Source organism: Myotis yumanensis, unplaced genomic scaffold (genome assembly GCF_028538775.1).
Source record: "Myotis yumanensis isolate MYYU_CA2020_CCGP unplaced genomic scaffold, mMyoYum1.0.hap1 SCAF_15, whole genome shotgun sequence".
NCBI lineage: Eukaryota > Metazoa > Chordata > Mammalia > Chiroptera > Vespertilionidae > Myotis > Myotis yumanensis.
The window spans coordinates 9984198-10003305 of record NW_027223766.1 but is presented as its reverse complement, the minus strand read 5'-3'; the positions used below and the strand labels follow the sequence as shown (position 1 = coordinate 10003305).

Here is a 19108-nt window from a genome sequence, read left to right as displayed (position 1 = left end):
TCCTGCCGTGGTGAGGCCATTCGCTGTAGGCAGTGCCGTGTACCACGTACAGGTCCCTGCAATACCCTTAGGAGCAACCCCGGCCACCGGCCCCGGCATGCGAGGGACCACGCTGGCAGCTGGTGGGAAGCGCGGACTCCACCAAGAACAAACCCGGAGAAAGTTATCACGTCACTGAAGTTGGACTCTCGTCCCCTCTTTGCCTGGTGCGGTAGTGAGATCTGTCGTTGGTTTGTAATGTTACCAGTTTAAAGGACAGTATCCTATATGCTACTGGCCTGTGAAATATTACTGTTGCAAGTTATAATGCCCACAGTGAACCCGTGTTAAGTAAATATCTGGAGAAGACAATCTCAGTCTCTGAACACAATCTGCCCCAATCGCAACACCCCCATGGCCTCCTCCCCCCATGTCTTTGTTTTTGAGAGAACAGGGAGGGCGAGGCACGTCAGCGTATTTAGTCCGAGCACAGCGACGAGTCTTGCTGACAACGTGTGGAGGAAGGCAACACCTGGCAGCGCCTCTCCCACAGGCAAATGCCCGCCTACTCGCTCTTCCGTTTTCGGCTCGAAAGTCACGTCCTCCAGCCCTTCCTGCCTACACACCGGGCACAGGGCCAAAAGGTGGTATCTGATTCGTCTCGACAGCCCCGGGGCCGGCCGGTTAGGAAGCGCCGAGTAAGTGCTCACGGAATGAATGGGAACATCATCCAGACTCTAGGCGGGAGAGCTCCGGGCGGGATTTCCTCGGAACCGACCCCACCTTCCCCAGGACAGGACCTCAGCGGCTGGGGCTGAGGCGGGTACACTGACCTCGGGACCCTGGGCCACGCCCCACCTCCTCCGGATCCAGCCGGGCCTTCCCCACCGCCCACCGAACAGCCAGCCGAGACCCACGCCCCCACCCCACACCACGCAACATCGCCCTAGCGCCTGCCGGGGCGTCACCGGGAGGGCTGCGCCGCCCGCGATTGGCCAAACGCCGCATAGCGCCACCTCGGCCTACCGCGCGTGCGCGCCCTCATTGGACGGTGGCGGAGGTGGGCGGGGCCCGCGCGGAGGGCGCGCTGGGCGGGGCGGGCTCGCTCTCCGGAGCCACGCCCCCTGGTCCCTCGCGTGGGTCGGGATCTCGGGCGGCCGGGCGCGCAGGGCTCGGGGACAGGCGCAGGGCGCGCGGCGGTTACTTTGGTTACCGCGCGAGGGATGCTGGAGAGGACGCCGTAGGGAGCCGCCGCCGCCGCCGCCGCTGCCTGGAGACCTGTATTCACTCGCGGGGACACGAGGTGGCGAACTGGAAGGTGAGGAGGCTGGATCGCGAGCCGCCGCGGAGGAGAGTCTCCAGGTAGGGCCGCGCCCCTTTTCCCGGCGCCGCCGCCTGGAGTCCTCGTCCACCTGGTCGGGGGGAGGAGGCAGCCCTGCCGGGCAGGTTCCTCTCGGCCGTGGGCTGCGCGGGCTCCACCCGTGGGGTCGCCCGGGAGAGAGAGAGGCGGGTCGAGGACTCCGACTCCGCGCTCGCCCCGCCATCGCCGGCGGAAGAGGCAAGGCCGCATTTTTCTCGGCGCCAAGGTATTTGACTTTTTCCTCCTCCATCTTCTCGTAGGGCACCTGCTGCTGTTGAGAGAGCGTTTTACAGCACGATGAGCCACCATCAGAACTGAAACCATCATCCGCAACAACCCTCAGGGAAACCCATCTCACAAAAGAAAGGAAGAAACATAAATGGATGGCCCCAGAGAGAGGAGAGTGTAAGCCCGGAGCCGTGGGAGCAGGCGGTTTTGACAGACTGCCAAGCCCCACCTTCCCCGTTCAGATACTTTCATACTCGCGTTAGGATTTTCTAAATGAGCCTGATTGGAATTGTAATCCTGTGAGGACGGTCCCTGGGAGCGGGGCCGGCTCCCGGTGCTCCTTTTCGGAACACATTCTGGGGAGAATCTCGAATCATCAGCGTCCTACAAGGACAGCAGAGGATCTCAGCATCGACCATGTGGACCTTCCTCGGCCTTGCCACCTTCACGTACTTTTATAAGAAATGCGGGGACGTGGTCACTTGGGCCAACAAGGAGCTGCTGCTGTGCGTGCTGGTGTTCCTGTCGCTGGGCCTGGTGCTGTCCTACCGCTGCCGCTGCCGCTTCCGCTCCCGCGGCGGGGCCCTCCCGCGGCGCCAGCAGAAGGGCTCCCAGCTCGCCGTCTTCTCGGACCTCCTGGCGGCCCTGCCTTTCATCGGCTTCTTCTGGGCCAAATCCCCGCCGGGGACAGAAAATAACGAGCAGCTCGGGTCCAGGAAGGTGGGTTGAATTCAAAGTGGTCAAAGGAATGCGTGTCTTATTTTAAAACTAGGGTTGGGGTCACTCAAATGTCCATTTTCTCTAAAAGGTGTAGATACTCAGGCATGAATTCTCATGTACTTGTTTGGTGGTTTTTTGTGTGTTTTGTTTTAAAAAGCTTTTGACTGTTCCTTGGCACTCTCAGCAAGGACTTGGAAACATTTCATGTAGTGTTGTCTGAGCCAAGACTAAATGAATTATGTTATTATGAATGTTGATTTCATCATGAATATCGGTTTGATTATGAAAGGTGACATGGAAGGTTAGAATTTCATTTTGAAGGAGGACAGAATCACTTTCTGTGATGGAAAAAAAGAATGTTTTATTTAAATCCCTGGGTGCGGTTGGTATTTATACCCGGAAGAAGGACACCTGCTGCAGGTGAGTCCTCCGTGTCCAGAAGTGACAGCTGGCTGGGCAGAATGAAGGTACCCAGCATTCTGCGGCCACGGGCACAGTGCTTGCTTTCCACATCGCTGGGGCCTTGAGCAAATCGGTGCAGCGATGCCCTGATGAGGTGAGTAAGTGAGCAATGTCCACAGTGCAGTCATGTTTCCAAACCAAAGACGGCTTCAAATCCACGCGAAGTTATGATCCTTGGGAAAGCAGCGGAGGACGACAGTTGGAGATGAGGCTGTTAAGCCAGAACTTGGTCAATTGGTCAATTGGTGTTGGACCTCTTCCCAAGAGCACTGGAGGATTTGAAGCACGGGAGTAACAGTATTTGACTTACTTTATTAAAAGAGCATTCCAATTGCTGGGTGAAGACTAAATTGTAGGGAGACAGGAATGGGAGCCAGGATTTCAGGGCAGAGACCAGCGGTAGACCAGGTGAGGGGGGCGGGACATAGGGTAGAGGCCCGCAGAGTCAGGGTTCCGGGGCTGCATTAGTTTTACATCCAGAGTACAGGTCAGCAAGCCTGCAGGAGACAGGGACTTGGTTTAGAAGTTCTGTTCTGCTACCTGTGGCTGTGAGACCTTTGGCAAATGGTTTAGTCTTTGTAAGACTGTTGTCTCTTCTGTGAGATGGGGACAGCAGCAGCCTTACTGGTAGTTAGAGAATTAAATGATTTAATGCTTGGTCCATAACTGTCTAATAGTTGTTATTAATGTTAGTCTAAAGGTAGGATGCATCTGCTAGGAGCCTTTTGAATAGTGGGATGGTGGGTGTAGGCTGGAGGAATGGGAGAGCAGGGAGGGGGAAACTTTGATTCTCAGATTGAAATCTTGGGTATTGTTGTCTGTGATAAGGTCCCTCAGGGTCCTTGAAGGAATGGTGTCACATCATACTGTGTAGACAAATCTTGGGGCAGGAGCATTGGGTTAGCTGCAGTCTGCCTTGCTCCCACTCTGTGAATGCCTCAGGCTTTCTGCTTTTTATTAAGTACTAAGTTCCCTTCAGTGCTGCTTCTCCTGACCAGGTTCTGACTTCCTCCAGTGTTCATTCCACCAGGATTGTGTGTGTGTGTGTGTGTGTGTGTGTGTGTGTGTGTGTGTGTAACAGGGAAAACCTTGAAGAAAAACTAATTTAAAATGGCATAAGATGACAAAAGGAGCTTATCTTGCTCTCAGAACAATAATTTATATATATAGTCAGTTATTCTGGCCAGTAAGAAATGCTAGACTAAAGGGAAGAGTCTGCTCTCGGCTTCTCTTGGTAAAGGACAGAAAGTTAATTTCCCTAAGAAAAATGATAAAAAATGGAATGGACAAGGCCCCAGTCCATTATGGAAACATAATAAAAGAATATTAGGATTACAGAGAATTAAAGTTCTAAAGGATTTTTGGGGTTATTTCCTTCCTTTCTGCCTGAGGTCTCTTTTATTAAAAACACTTCAAAATGACAATTAGTCTTATTTTAATCCTTAAGGTCAGAGAACTCAAGGAAGATGGTTCCTTGCAAACCTTTACCTGAAATGAAATGTAGTCATATTTGTGAATCCATAGGCCAAAAAAGGGAAAAAATTACTTATTACAGCATTGAATTGTTCATTAAAAAAAACACAAAACCCATACAGTCACTGTTATTATCAGTGGGCATAAATCTCTCAAAACAGGACTTTTTCATCTTCTTATGTTCAAAGTTAAAGTTTTTACTGTCAGCCCAATTAGTGATAGGTTTAATGTTTGTCCTTATTAGTAAATTGGAGGACCAACTTGATTGACATTACTGACCAGGCTCTCTTAGAGAATCAGAGTTAAAATGAAGGAGTAAATTAAATATGTTCTTACATGTCAAAGACTAAAATTGTGAACAGGTCAAGTTCCAAGGGACAAGGACTTATTTTGTTCTTTTTGGAATTTTGTAGAGTTAAATAATTTTCAATTAGTAGATGAGTAGGCAAAATCTGACAATTTGTTACATAGAAGTGATTTTAGATTGAGGTAGATTTTTCAGGTGACAGTACAGAAGGAGAAAATAAAGGTGAATAGTGGCAATATATAAAAGGTGCTGAATAGTTTGCAACATGAAGTCCAACTGGAAGTTGTATGTGATTTGCATTTGGCAGATTCTCAGATTATGTTTGAAGAATTGAGTAATTAATGATAGAATTTTCCCTATAATAAGCCTTTGAAGCCCCTTATAAACATTTTTTAAAATATTTTGCCTGGTGTGAATTTCTAAATATATCTGTATCACAGCATTTTCTAAATACCATATTTGGAAAAGGAATATACACTTAATTGTATTGGGATATTATTATACATTTTAATTTCTTCAATATTTTAGTGTTGTTGGTTTTCATATATGATCAAGATTTAAGGACATAATGGTTCATTTGGTTTGGTAATGGTTAGGGGGTAGCTTTCCCAGATGCAAAAGTCCAATGTGTCTGTATAGTAGCAATAAGATTTAAGGATAGTAAAAAAAATAATTTACTTTTTTTTTTTGAAACAGTGCAAAAAAGGAACCAATATTTCAGAAACCACCTTAATAGGAGCAGCTGCCTCTACATCGATATCTTCTCAAAATGACCCGGAAGTTATCATTGTGGGATCTGGTGTCCTTGGCTCTGCTTTGGCAGCAGTGCTCTCCAGAGATGGAAGAAAGGTGACAGTAATTGAGAGAGATTTACAAGAGCCTGACAGGATAGTTGGAGAATTTCTGCAGCCAGGTGGTTATCATGTCCTTAAAGACCTTGGTCTTGAAGGTAGGTTCATATTGGTGTTGAGTTCTGTGGTATAAGGAAGCACTGTTCATTTTAGACTACCCTATCCCTGGTAAAAAGGTATTCTATTTTATTTTCATTTAAAAAAGATACTCTACTCACTTTTAGAGTAATTAAAAAGTGTATCAGAAAACTATTTTGATCTTGGCATAGATGTGTGATAAAAGTTTTTCTTTAATCAGAAATGAAATTATTTTAATGTACTTTATCTTAACATTGTATTTTAATGTATTTAAACATATAGTATGTGACGATATTAATATACTTGCTAAACTCCACTTTTTCATGTAACATAAGTATATTTTTATTACTGTTAACCATTGTTTTTCATTATAATTGTATGTCTGTGCATAGTATTTTCTTAATTGATAGTTCATAATGTACCTTACCTTTCTAAGTTACATTAATATTTAGGTTTTTTATTAGTGATAACACTGTAGTGAACCTATCCTATATAATAAAAGCCTAATATGTAAATTGTCCCTTTGACCGGGAGTTCGACTGGGAGTTCGACCGCTCGCTATGACGTGCGCTGACCACCAGGGGGTGGCGTGGGACATGGTCGGTGTTGGCAACATGGTGCTGGCAGAGGGTGGCAGTGGAGGCACTGCCAGCCCCGATGGGCCCTGATGAGAGTAGAACCTTGGTGGAATGGTGGAGCAGGTGAGCAGGCGGCACCAGGCCAAGGCAGATGGGAGCGGGCTGCCGCCTGGCTCCCAGGCACTGAGGGAGCCTGGCGGGGACCCAATGACTCAGGCAGAGAGGGGCGTGGGGCCCCAGGGGCCCAGGTGCTGCCTAGGGCCCAGAGATCAGCTGGGACCTGCCCTTCCATGCCAGACGCTTGCCCTTCAATCGCCAGCCAGGCCTAGGGACCGCACCCGTGCACGAATTTTATGCACCAGGCATCTAGTTCTTGTATATAACTTTAAAAGTTATTAAAAATTATATTTTCAGGGTGAATGTCTTAGATGAATTTTCAAGACTAAGATTACTAGTATGTCAGTGGATAACTTTATGATAATTATTGCTTTATTATTTTCTAAAATGTTATTAGTTTATCACATGACCAATAATATATAAATTTATCAATTTTCTCTAATCTTACCAGCAATTTTGATAGATTTGGTATTTTGATTTAATTTAATTTTATTTTTTTTAAATCAAGTTTTGAACCTTTTTCTGATATGTTCAATGTTCTAGATTGTTTAATGTGAATCATCTGTATACTTTCTACCCATTGTTATTGGGTCTTAATATTTTTCCTATGGATTTTAATGTCTGAGTTTTATATATGAATATTAATCTTTTGTGATACTATAAATTTGCTAAGAGTATCATCTTACAGAAGCATTAAAATTTCTGAAATAGTTACACGAATGTCTACCTTTTTGAAGACAGAGACTTTCCATGCCTTCATGTTCTCTTCATGCCTACCATAACTCTGGGCATATTAACAAAATTGATTTTTTTTAACGGAATTGTTTTGTAGATACAGTGGAAGGTATTGATGCCCAGGTTATACATGGCTACGTAATTCATGATCGGGAAAGCAAATCAGATGTTCAGATTCCTTACCCTCTGCTAGAAGACAATCAAGTGCAGAGTGGAAGAGCTTTCCATCATGGAAGATTCATCATGAGTCTCCGGAAGGCAGCTATGGCAGAGCCCAAGTAAGACTATGGCTTCAAATATGTAATGTTAAAGAATTAACACATTTAAGTACAAATACTATTTTATAAATTTCCATAAGTGTTCAGATGTGGGCTAGACCATAGGTCTTACGCTTAAATCTTTTCAGTGCCTTTATTAAGAATATCATATAGAGAATTCTTTTTGGAATGACATGGAACTATTGTGAATTTTCCTTTGAATAAATAAATTGTGGGATTGTTACGTGGTTGGAATTTAGAAGATAGTTATTGTAATTAAGAAGTCAGTGCGTGGCCGGAACCGGTTTGGCTCAGTAGATAGAGCGTCGGCCTGCGGACTGAAAGGTCCCAGGTTCGATTCTGGTCAAGGGCATGTACCTGGGTTGCGGGCACATCCCCAGTAGGAGATGTGCAGGAGGCAACTGGTCGATGTTTCTCTCTCATGGATGTTTCTAACTCTCTATCCTTCTCCCTTCCTCTCTGTAAAAAATCAATAAAATATATATTTAAAAAAAAAAAAAAAAAAAAAAGTCAGTGCGTGTGTGCCTATTGGGAGTTAGGGTTTGTGACTATAATACTTCCTATTAAATCAGGACAGAGGCCTTCAAGGGAAAGTCCCTGTTCCATTGTTATGAAGGACCTAGTGTGACAGGACTGGCTTCTCTTTTCTATTAACTTGTATTTGCTTCTAGCCTTTAAACATTGTAATTGAGGAACTTTTAAAATATGAGAACCTCTTGTCATTGACATTATAATTGAGGGACTTTTAAAATATGAGAACCTCTTGTCATTGGCATAAACTTAAGTGTTGAAGTAATTTTATCTTTAAGACTGAAAGGACTTTATATCTATGGAACTAGAATATGTTTATTGTAGAAAAGTGCCCCAAAATATAAAGAAGATTTAAAAAATTATCCATGATCCTTCTGACTAGAATTAACCACTCTGAATAATTTACTGGATAAATTTCAATTCTGTATTCTCATCTGTGTATGAATTGGTTGAGGGTATGTTAGGTTTATTTGCATGTAGATAAATTGAGATAAAAATCTAACGTTACTTTTTAAAATATTACATTAGTAATGTAGCCAATTCTTAAAAATTAGATATTAAAAACCACACATAATTCTAAAAATCATTAATGATGTTTTTGCCTTTTTTGTCACTCCATACCTTTTTTTATGTACATGTGTGTGCACCCACATGCATGTCCAGTTTACATGGGCAAACAAGATGAGGGATAAGGAATTTATGATTCCTTACTTAAATTGCTCTAGTGAGCTACTATAGAATGTATTTGTTTATCTATCTTTTAGTACGAAGTTTATTGAGGGCGTTGCGCTTCAGTTATTAGAAGAAGATGATGCTGTGGTTGGAGTTCAGTACAGGGATAAAGAAACTGGAGACATCAAGGTGAGATATATCAGGTGTTAGCTTCTCCTAAGAGATTTTCCTCTTTCATTTTCTCCTCCTCCTTTAAAAAAGTGGGCTCAGCAAATTATTACTCAACAAATGGAGTTGAGTTCTTTCTAAGCGTAACACATTGTCTGTAGTGCACTTCAGAATGTTATATAAATAACTTTGCAAACAAACACCACTCTATTAACAGTATTAAAAACTGAATGAGAAATATACACTAGCAGAGAAGCCGAGGGGAACTGGAAGGTGAAGGAAGGATTCAACATAAAAGAAATGACTAAGCTAAAAGAAACAATTGTTTAAGTAAGAAAGGCAAAAGTAAGAGAATCTAAGGAAATAGCAGAAGAAAATAGTTTCCAGTATCTGCTCCTGTTGGCGTAGTAAAAGGCTAATCTGTGGATTCTTCTGAGCTGCTCTATAGGCTCACCCCCTCTTAGAAATTGTACTCTAATGAGGGTGATTGCCAGGTAATAATAAATTGTATGTACACCCATGCACACAAAAACTCTTCAAAGTCCTAGCTACTGATTGAAGTACTATATTAATTATGAAATTCTAGAATACAAAAAATTGGCTCGTCCTTGGAATTTGTAATGAATGAGATTTCAGTCTTCTATTGGCTATGCTTGCTTTATGGTTTTCTTCATTGTTTATCAAGTGCAGCTTAATCCCAGATGGTTTGGATGGTAGAGCTTTGGAGGAAGGTGATCCTCAGGGACTCCAGGAAGTGTCTCTAAAGATTGGGCATGCATTAACTTAAGTCCACATAACAGCTTCCTCAATAGTATTATCTTTAAATATCCTTTATAATGTTATCCGGTAACATATTTAAATCCGTTCATGCACATTTTACAAGAATGGTCCTTTTACTGTGTATTTCTAACTGCTTAGCTGAATGTTCTTTATCTTTGTTGTAGGAACTCCATGCTCCATTGACTGTTGTTGCAGATGGACTATTTTCCAAGTTTAGGAAAAACCTGATCTCGAGTAAAGTTTCCGTTTCATCTCATTTTGTTGGCTTTCTTATGGAGGTACTTACTGTAGGGGTGTGATTGTAAAAAAATAAAAGCAACCTGAAATTCTAAAATTATTAAAATATTTCATTTTATTTTTCTAGAATGCACCACAATTTAAAGCAAATCATGCTGAACTTCTTTTACTTAATCCAAGCCCAGTTCTCATCTACCAGATTTCATCTCATGAAACTCGAGTACTTGTTGACGTTCAAGGAGAATTGCCAAGGAATTTAAGAGAATACATGGTTGAAAAAATTTACCCACAATTACCTGGTAAGAAATAGGATTTCACTTTCATTGTAATCTAAGTGTGAAAGCACATCTCACAAAAGGCTCTTCATCTTCAGTCCTCACTAACGCTGTGTTAAAGCAGGCCAGATTTAGTCACATAGGAGTCCACATTTCCAATTCTAGGCAATAAATATACAAAGTTATCATATTTACTGGTTTTCAGATTCCAGAATAAACATATGAACAAAACACTTTATTACAGTTGCAGAATACACTGCACATAATTTATCAGTTTTATCTATTTTTAGCCAAATGGAATATTTGTGTGAATTATGAAATAGCAGCCCCATCTGCAAGAGACTTTACAGCAATAACTATACAAATATATGATGACTATGAATGATGGAACTGCCTGGAGTTGTCTGTAAAACCATCAACTGTGACCCTGGATAAATTAACCCAATTTGTAGAGACAAAAAAGGCGAGATTCCTGGAGATGCACATTTATATGTATTACCTAATAGGGAGTCAAAATATACATATTTAAGGTTATTGGCTCAATAAAATATACTTGTTTATCATGAAAAATATTAATATTAAGCAAATGAAAGCCAATATATTTTCACTAAAATACGTAAATTAGAGGAGAGATGGGTATTAGTATATGTGAGCTAAGTTTCTTTCATGGTGTATATCCTCTGATAAATCCCTAATGGAGTTATGAAATTATTATTGAAGTCATGAAAGTAGATATCAAAAGAATAAAAGTAGAAATGGTCTAAATCTACTGCATATACAAAGAAAGATGAGAGAATAGAATTGGACAGAAAACTAATTTTTTATTTCATACCATTTTACGAACAAATGTATAAAAGATACACCAATAATAGGCTTGTTTATGTCTGGGCTATGGAGCTAAGTGATTTTGTTTAATTTTAGATTTTGTCTATTTTTAATTTTTCCAAATAGTCTTGTGTACTATATTATGTATTATAAAATATAAATTGTTATAAAAAACTGAAAAAAACAAAACAAAAACAGGCCAGAGATAAGATTGGCAGGTGAAAAATGCATCCAGCCATTAAGATACACTGGAGCTGAACTATTTATTTAAACTAGCACATAAGAAAATCTCCACGTTAAAAAAAATAGTTTTGATATCCTTTTCATATCAATAAAGCATAGTTTTCAGAATAATTATCATTATTGACAAAATTTTAATATTTTTTAAAAGTAGTCTGGCTAGCAATCTAAGGTCTGTAAATTCTTGAAATATCTTTATACTTAATTACTTAAATCCTGTTTCTAGTATACATAGCCTTCTGCTGTTTGTGAAATGTTAGTATATTTCATCTGATATTACCAGAATATGGTGGTGACAATAAATTGTTAATTATGACAGCTGTCAACATCTGGAGCAGAGGCAGGTGGTTTTCTCCCGATCTCATGTCATCTGAATTTGCTTCACTGTTCATCTAGTTTTTTATTTATTTAGCTGTATTTCTTTTTACATTAATTTTCTCTTAAGATTCCTTAGTCATTCCTTAGCATGAATAGGTGCTTAATAAACAGTTTTATTAATAAAATAATTAGCTTTTTATTTATCACAAGGAATATATGTAACAACCATAACAGATATATAGTAGTTATTTCTTTATATTTGATAAGAAAATGTGGTAATTGGTAATTTAAATGTTATAAACCATTTATTTGGTGGGGTGGGGTTTATTGCAGATCACTTGAAAGAACCATTCTTAGAAGCCACGCAGAATTCTCGTTTGAGGTCTATGCCAGCAAGCTTCCTTCCTCCTTCACCAGTAAACAAACGAGGTATTATTTTATTGGATTTATTTATAAATGGTATTCCAAATATTCACATTCAGTATTCCAAGTGACAAATACATGGTTAAATTTATGCTGCTGGGAATAACATGTGGGACAGAGAATTGGTTTCCATGAATTAACACATTACTAATACCAAAATTAGTTTATGATAGCTGTAGTTATTATTTAATAAAACAATTATCCATAATTCTGACAATGGACTGGGAATCTCAGAGTGGGGCAGCAGTCAGGAGGTGCACCTCGAGGCAAGTTGTGGAGCTTCCTAATTTTCAGATAAGATTCAATCAAGGTTTATTCTCCTGAATTAACTTCTGATGGTTTTGAAAATATCTCCCCTGATGCCTTTCAGCTTGAACTATGATGTGGCTTGATATAATCTTCCTAGGCCTACCCTCTTTCCTTAGAATTGTACAGACATTTCTCTGTCATGTGCTGGCAGTGAATATTGCTGTGAAATGTCCATGACCTCTTGGTTTTTCCCCCCTTGTTAGAAGACTTGTTTCTTATGCCTGGATACCTGTAGATCCTTTTGATTTTTTTTTTTTTTTCATGAAAGAGGCCTTATAAATGTCTTGACATTGTTTAATATTAGATTCGCATGTGGATTTCATGAGGGCAGAGATCATAGTCTTTTTCTCACTGTATTCCCAGCATCTGGCACATATTAGATATCCAGTAGCTATTGACTGAATCAACTCTTGAATTTTTGCCTCAACAAAATTTAGTCATGATCTGTACCCTTGTTATTTTCACATTACTATTTACTAACTCGCATCAATAACATTTGTAAATTAACATACTTTTTTTTTTTTTTTTGGTCTCAAGTGATGCTGCAGGATGATGTCATACTTTAAATTACCTCTTTCTAGGTGTTCTTCTTTTGGGAGATGCATATAATATAAGGCATCCTCTCACCGGAGGAGGAATGAGTGTTGTTTTTAAAGATATAAAACTGTGGAGGAAATTGCTAAAGGGTATCCCTGATCTTTATGATGATGCAGCTATTTTCCAGGTAAGAGATTAAATTATTCTGACAAAAAATGTCTCAAAATAGATTTCTTTGTGGGGCCTAAGAGGAATGGGGCCTTGATGGGGAGATCTGATGCTTAATGGGTCTTATGCAATCCTATGCAGGCTTATAGAACCTGACCGGCAACCTGTGAATCTTAGAGAATCTCAATTTCTGTATTTGAATATTAGGTAACACTTGATTGCATGTGCCACTTTGCTCATACCGATTGTAAACTTAGCTGCAGTGATGCTCTTTGCTTCATAACTCATTGCTCTGAAGACGTTTTGGTAACTGGCAGGGCATAATTCTACGTGGACCTCAGGATAAATATCTATTTGAGGGGATTATAAACATCAGTTGGTGCTTTTTTTTCCCCTCCCTTATCATATAATAAGTGATCTTTTCCTTTTTTAGGCCAAAAAATCATTCTATTGGTCAAGAAAAATGTCTCATTCCTTTGTTGTGAATATCCTTGCTCAGGCACTTTATGAATTATTTTCTGCAAAAGATGGTAAGTGCAGATTTTAAAAAAATAAATATTGTAGATTTTTAGTAGAGGAACAGAATTGAACTATAAAAAATTTAGCAATTAGGCCAGAAACAAATGTTTCCTGAGTTTGCTGACTCTCAGGTTGGTAATCATTTTTAACTCCATCCTTGAGCATCATCGTGAATCTGTTAGACATGGCTGCCGTCTTCCCCTTAGACAACCCTAAAAGCAATACATTGATAATGTATTGCTACTTTTAATTCCCTTGGTCCAAACCAGATGCATAAGATTGTAATGGGGAATCTTGATGGTCATGAATTAAAAGGCAATATAGTTGTTCATTTTTCTTCCCAAACACTAGTTTCCATTTTTCCCCCAAATAGAATTTTATGAAATGAATGTGAGCTCCAGGTAACATTGTTTTTGTCATCAAATGCACAAGTAGCCCGGCCAGTGTGACTCAGTGATTGTGTGTCAACCTATGAACCAGGAGATCTCCGTTCTATTCCTGGTTGGAGCACATGCCTGGGTTGTAGGTTTGATCTCCAGTAGGGGGTGGTCAGGAGTCAGCCAATTAGTGATTCTCGTCATTGAAGTTTCTCTCTCTCTCTCCCCCTCTCCTTTCCTCTCTGAAATCAATATATATATTTTAAAAATGCACAAAGTAGCAGAACGCATCCACCTTTTGCTTATTTGAAATCTTCCCCTGCTTTTGTTTTCATATTCCTATAGAGAGGTGGTGGTCAATCTATACAGTAAGGAAAACATGACTTAGCAGAAGCAGTGTTAGAAATGGAGGGAAGGCAAGAGTGCCACCTCCTAACCACAGCAGTGTACAAATCAGTTAACGAAACTAGACCTTCAGGTTTTCAAGAGTAAATATAACTCTGATCCCATTCCTTCAGATCCCAACACTATTTCTATAACCTGGCCAAGGCCTTTAGTGATCTGTGGTTTGGTGATCTGATTACAAAGGATAATACACTACAAATGCCTTCTGTAACCTCTATAACCATTATTCTTGTTAAAAGAAAAAAACCCTAAAAAACTCAGTGATGGTGATTTGCCAAACAAATCTCTCTCGCTAACTGGTAAGGAAGTTAAATGTCTGGTTGGGCAAGTAAAAAGAACTCAGTTTTGAGTTTTTCTAAGTTCTTTAAAGCTTTTCTAAGCTGTTGTGTTTCTTACACTATGAATTTGAATCTGTCAATCTGTGATAAAAAAGTTATGAAAGATTGGAGAAGAAAAGAACTTTATTGAAGTACAAGCTTATTTTTTGTTAATCCTCACCTGAGGATATTTTTCCGTTGATTTTTTTTTTTTTTTTTTTGGGAGAGTGGAAGAGAGAGGGAAAGACAGAGAGAAACATCAATGTGAGAGAAGCACATTAATTGGTTGCCTCCTGCACAAGCCCTGACGAGGGCCTGGGCCGGGGAGGAGCCTGCAACTGAGATATGTGCCCTTGAAGGAATCGAACCCGGGACCCTTTGGTCCGCAGGCCAACACTCTATCCACTGCCAAACCGGCTAGGGCATATTGGAGTACAAGTTTACCTATTGTATCCTATTTTATTGGTTGTTAAGAAAAAAATCTAGGCAGACCTGAAAAGAACATTAATTCTAAACTATCAAAATAGGTTATGGATTGATTATACTATGTTGTGAGTATTTAATGAGTTACTTTGAAAAGTGTAAAAAGCTATACAAATAGGAGACATTTTTTATTATTCACAGCTATTTTTTTAACTTGATAATTTACCGCTTAAAGGTATGGGTTGGGCATCTCAGACAAGGTATTTGGTTTCCAGAATTGTGATTTTATAACAAAGAGTTTACAGAGTATTTTGCATCATTGAATGAATTTATAACATAATCAAGGAAATAGTTTAAACAACTCTAACTTCTGGGACCTACATTTTTGGTATAGTCATTATTTATTAACAGAAAAGTTTATTCATACCACTATCCATAATGTTGATTGTGGAATGTAAAAGAAATCTTAGATTGTTGAAATTTCAGGACTAGATTTAAAAAAAAATTAGAGGTTTGATATTTGTTATACTTTTATTCTGATATGTCATTAGCACCCTAACATAAATGTATAAATAATTTGAGAGTAATTTTTAAATTTTATTTTAGATTCCCTACATCAGCTAAGAAAAGCCTGTTTTTTATATTTCAAACTTGGTGGAGAGTGTGTTGCTGGTCCTGTTGGGCTGCTTTCTGTGTAAGTTGTTTTGACACAAAGGGAACATAGTCCAGATGTCCTTAGGATTAACACTTGGGTTAAGAATTACTGCAAAATTTTCTCCTTATATATTTTGTCATTTTATTATCCACTAGTATGCAAATCAGGATTCCCAGAGAAATGAGAAAAGACAACATTTATGCCTGTGCTTTATTTGGGGAAACAGCATTGATTAGAAGTTGTCGGTAGACGAGGCTAAAACCCTTGATTAAAATAGAAGCTTGTTTTTTGCCTCTGGGCTAATCCACATCTGATCTATGGGAGCCATGGATGACTGAAAAATTTGTATTTAAAAATTAATTCCATTCAAGTGCAGGGACTCAAGAAACTCAGTGATAATTTTCACAGTGCAGATGTTGTCTTTTCTCTTCTATAATCTGAATGTCAGACTCCCATAGGCCAGACTCAAGATTACCGAAAGAAAACAACTCAAAACATAGGACTTGTGTAAACTAGACTAAGAGTAGTTACTGAATTCTGACAGGTATAGTCCAAGTAGTTTCTTGTAAAAATATGTTTTAAAAGTTCATCCCTGCATCAAACTTAGCAGGCAGACACAAGCTTATAAAGTCCTCTAAAATGTAGAATGTTTAGCTTTATAGATCATACACACAATTGAAACTCTTTTCTAGTAAATTTGATTTCTGTGTCTTACCAATATTTATGTTTTGTTTTTCTCCTATTATAGGCTCTCTCCTAATCCTCTAAGTTTAATTGGACACTTCTTTGCTGTTGCCATCTATGCCACATATTTTTGCTTTAAATCAGAACCTTGGATTACAAAACCCCGAGCCATTTTCAGTAGTGGTGCTGTATTTTACAAAGCATGTTCTGTGATATTCCCTCTGATTTATTCAGAAATGAAGTACTTGGTTCTTTAAAGAGAGGGACCATTTGTGAATGAGTATTTGGAACTCACCAAGTCCTAAGGGACTTTCAGAAGAGGATTTATGCAGTATGGTACTATACCACTTCTTGGAAACTCTTGGACCAAGACTGGAATTAATTTGTTTTTGAAGTTATTTGTATATAAACATGTAAATATATACTTTAATTTTCAATTTAAAATGAAGGGTCAAATAAGATAGTTCAAAAGAAATGATTGTTACCATAAATCAGTGCTAATACTGAGAACAGTTTTTCTTTTGAATTCAGTATTTGGAATGAGTTACTGTGGGACATACAAATAAAATGAAGAATGAACCCTCAGGTCGTTTTGTTTCTTGTTGTGGACTTCTTTACGTAGCTTCAGGATGATGGAAAAGAAGACCACAGTGGGATGCAAAATGCAGAGGGAAACCTGTTCTGACGCTGATGCTGGGGGAAGTTGCCTTAAATCTCTGGACCTGATTTTCCTCATCTATCCAGGGAGAGAGTGTGATAAGGTTCTTTTCTGAGTTCTTGGAAAATATCACATTTATACATTCATACAGGAAAGCAGCAAGGGCTTTATAAGGTCCACTGTAGAGCATTAATAAGCCAGGCTAGGATTGTTTCAAGAAACTGAATGAATAAAAAGCACTTGTAATGCCTGGTATAATGCCTTAAAACCAATATGTTTTTCCAAGTTTATGGTGTATTTGAAAAGATTATAGACGTGAGTTAATCACAATATCAGTAATGCTCCCCCTGAAATCGGAGCAGTAAAATATAACCTGGACTATTAAGTAATGACTTTAGATTCTAATGATTAGGGCTAAAATCACATGTAAGCTTTTAATAATAAAACTTTATCTTTTTTAACTTTTTTAACTTTTTAGTTCTTTCGGTTGAAAAACTTTTTCTCTGGCCAACTTACTAGTGGACTCATTTGCATCCATCACTTTGCCTTGATTCATTCCCTTGGTTCCCAAAGTTCTATTTTCTGTTTAAAAACTCACTTTCTCAGAAGAGATGCTGGAACCCCTGAGGGTGTCTGAGATGAGAAGAGGGACTGTGAGCCACAGACACTAAGAAACTTCCTTAGTCTGTAGTCCACAGATTGTGTGATCACTGCATTTGCTGCTAGTTTGACTATCACTAGGAGCCACCAGCCTGTCCTGGGTGTGTCCATAGGACCTCCAAAACAAGGTGTTTGCACAGTGAATACATAGTTTTCGAATAAACCGGAGCACTGGGTACTGGCAATACTATTTTACTGAAAATCTGGAGCTGCACAAATAGTTCTTTAGAACATAAAACTAAATTGAGGTATACGTACATTTAGCATTTTTAAAGAGGCAGTACAAAAGTGTGTTTTGCTCCTACATGATATAAATTGCATATAATACCATGATTTAAACAATAGTCTATTATCTATTCCATGAGATACATCTTACTCAGAATGTCTGATGTTTCCCACGATAAAGGGAAAACATGCAGTTTATATGAGCAGTTGAGTTTCATCCTCAATTCATTTTAGTGGTGGTGGGAAGATTTAGGGATAATCCTTTCATCAAAGTAGAAGAAGAAATCAAGTTACAGTACTGTTCTGAACTCATCAAAAATGAAATTAGGCACGTGTGCTTCAGCAACCTGAAATAATAAAACGAGTTAAATTATTCATAGTGTTATTCAGAACACATGCAACATTTCCCAAAAGAAAACTGAAGAAATGATATCCTTCTAGCAGGGGGAATCCCAGGGAGCACTGGCCTCAAGGGGTGGGCCACGCCTTGAGACCACGCTTCGGTTCCTGGTGTTCTCCATCCTGGTGCCTATTTTCTTGGCACTGCTGACATCTCAGGGGATGCTGCCCAGCTCCCCCTGCCTGCAAACCTGAACTCTTAAAGGCACTGTGATCTGCTAGGAAGTACTAAGAGGTAATATCTCCAGGAAGATCAGGAAGTCTGGCCAATGACCAACCCAGAGGGGGATGAGAAGAAGGCCCACATAGGCACCCATTCCTGAGCTGTTCTGAGGGGTAGGATGGGGTGGGGTGTAGAGCTAGGCAATCTCCAGGTGCTAGAAATTGGTATTTTTTTAAAAGCAGTGTTTAATTTTTTTTTTATTATAAAGGTATCAACTGCTTATTAGAGGAAATTTAATAAATGCAGGAGTATAAGAAAGAATCTGATCTCAATCCCTTAGAACTAAACTGATAATTATTTTGTATTGAATTCTTCCAGATTACACACACACACACACACACACTTAGGAAAACAATTCTTAAAAGGTAAAAAGGGGTGTGTCATTTTTGGAACAGTGGTCATATGTAACGTTAGCTGTAACATGAACTTAACCCCGTTACTTGGAGAGAACACACCACACCTGGTTGTTTCTCTACCCTGGCACTGAAGGAATTCTCTCCTGGACTGCACATCTCACCTCCTCAACTGGGGAAGCTGCTGCCAGGGGTACGGTAGACATTCTGTCTCCTTGCGAAGCTCTTAGCATGGTGGAGAAGGAAGGACGTCTCAGAGCCGTGTGCAGAGCAGTGGCGAGGGGACAGGCATCCCCTGAGAATGAGCTACTGAACTTCACTTCTAAGTTGGGGCCACGCAATCCCACCTTTTTACAAAAGGCATAATGCAGTTCTTTATTTATCACTTACCCTCCTGGGGAGTTTTGTGTACCGAACATAATCCTCCAGGAACAGAAGAGCACCTACAACATCTGCAGGCATTTCAGGGACCTTCTGGCTGTAAGAGAACACTCTGGATCGATTAACTGCGTTGCACATGGGAGACTCCCAGTTAGGATACTGAAATACGAACTCAATGAC

The 19108-nt window shown here is 39.7% G+C and overlaps 2 protein-coding genes across 6 annotated transcripts in view; one reads left to right on the top strand and one right to left on the bottom strand.

Annotated features, from left to right (window-relative positions):
• The first annotated feature begins 1120 nt into the window (after window positions 1–1120).
• On the top strand, window positions 1121–16614 carry SQLE (squalene epoxidase). Of its 3 annotated transcripts, none has more exons than XM_070392733.1 (12): window positions 1121–1297; window positions 1600–2287; window positions 5226–5478; window positions 6986–7166; window positions 8462–8558; window positions 9482–9595; window positions 9682–9853; window positions 11546–11641; window positions 12526–12668; window positions 13083–13179; window positions 15297–15384; window positions 16094–16614. In XM_070392733.1, exons 2-12 carry the CDS (start codon window positions 1985–1987, stop codon window positions 16284–16286), a joined length of 1737 nt encoding a protein of 578 aa, XP_070248834.1. In that variant the 5' UTR covers window positions 1121–1297; window positions 1600–1984; the 3' UTR covers window positions 16287–16614. The 3 variants fall into 3 exon arrangements, with proteins under 3 accessions (XP_070248834.1, XP_070248835.1, XP_070248836.1); XM_070392734.1 differs by having other exon boundaries at window positions 1121–1341; XM_070392735.1 differs by lacking the exon at window positions 1121–1297 and having other exon boundaries at window positions 1414–2287.
• The window catches only part of WASHC5 (WASH complex subunit 5), a 56665-nt gene continuing 47195 nt past the window's right edge, over window positions 9639–19108 (bottom strand). For 2 of the 3 annotated variants that reach the window (XM_070392730.1, XM_070392731.1), the window contains exons 28-29: window positions 18938–19025; window positions 9639–17919 (exon numbers count right to left, since the gene is read on the bottom strand). In XM_070392730.1, the coding sequence (XP_070248831.1) occupies window positions 17863–17919; window positions 18938–19025 (145 nt within the window). In that variant the 3' untranslated portion in view covers window positions 9639–17862. The remainder of the gene's footprint in view (window positions 17920–18937; window positions 19026–19108) is intronic. The other variant, XR_011468272.1, reaches the window with a different exon arrangement.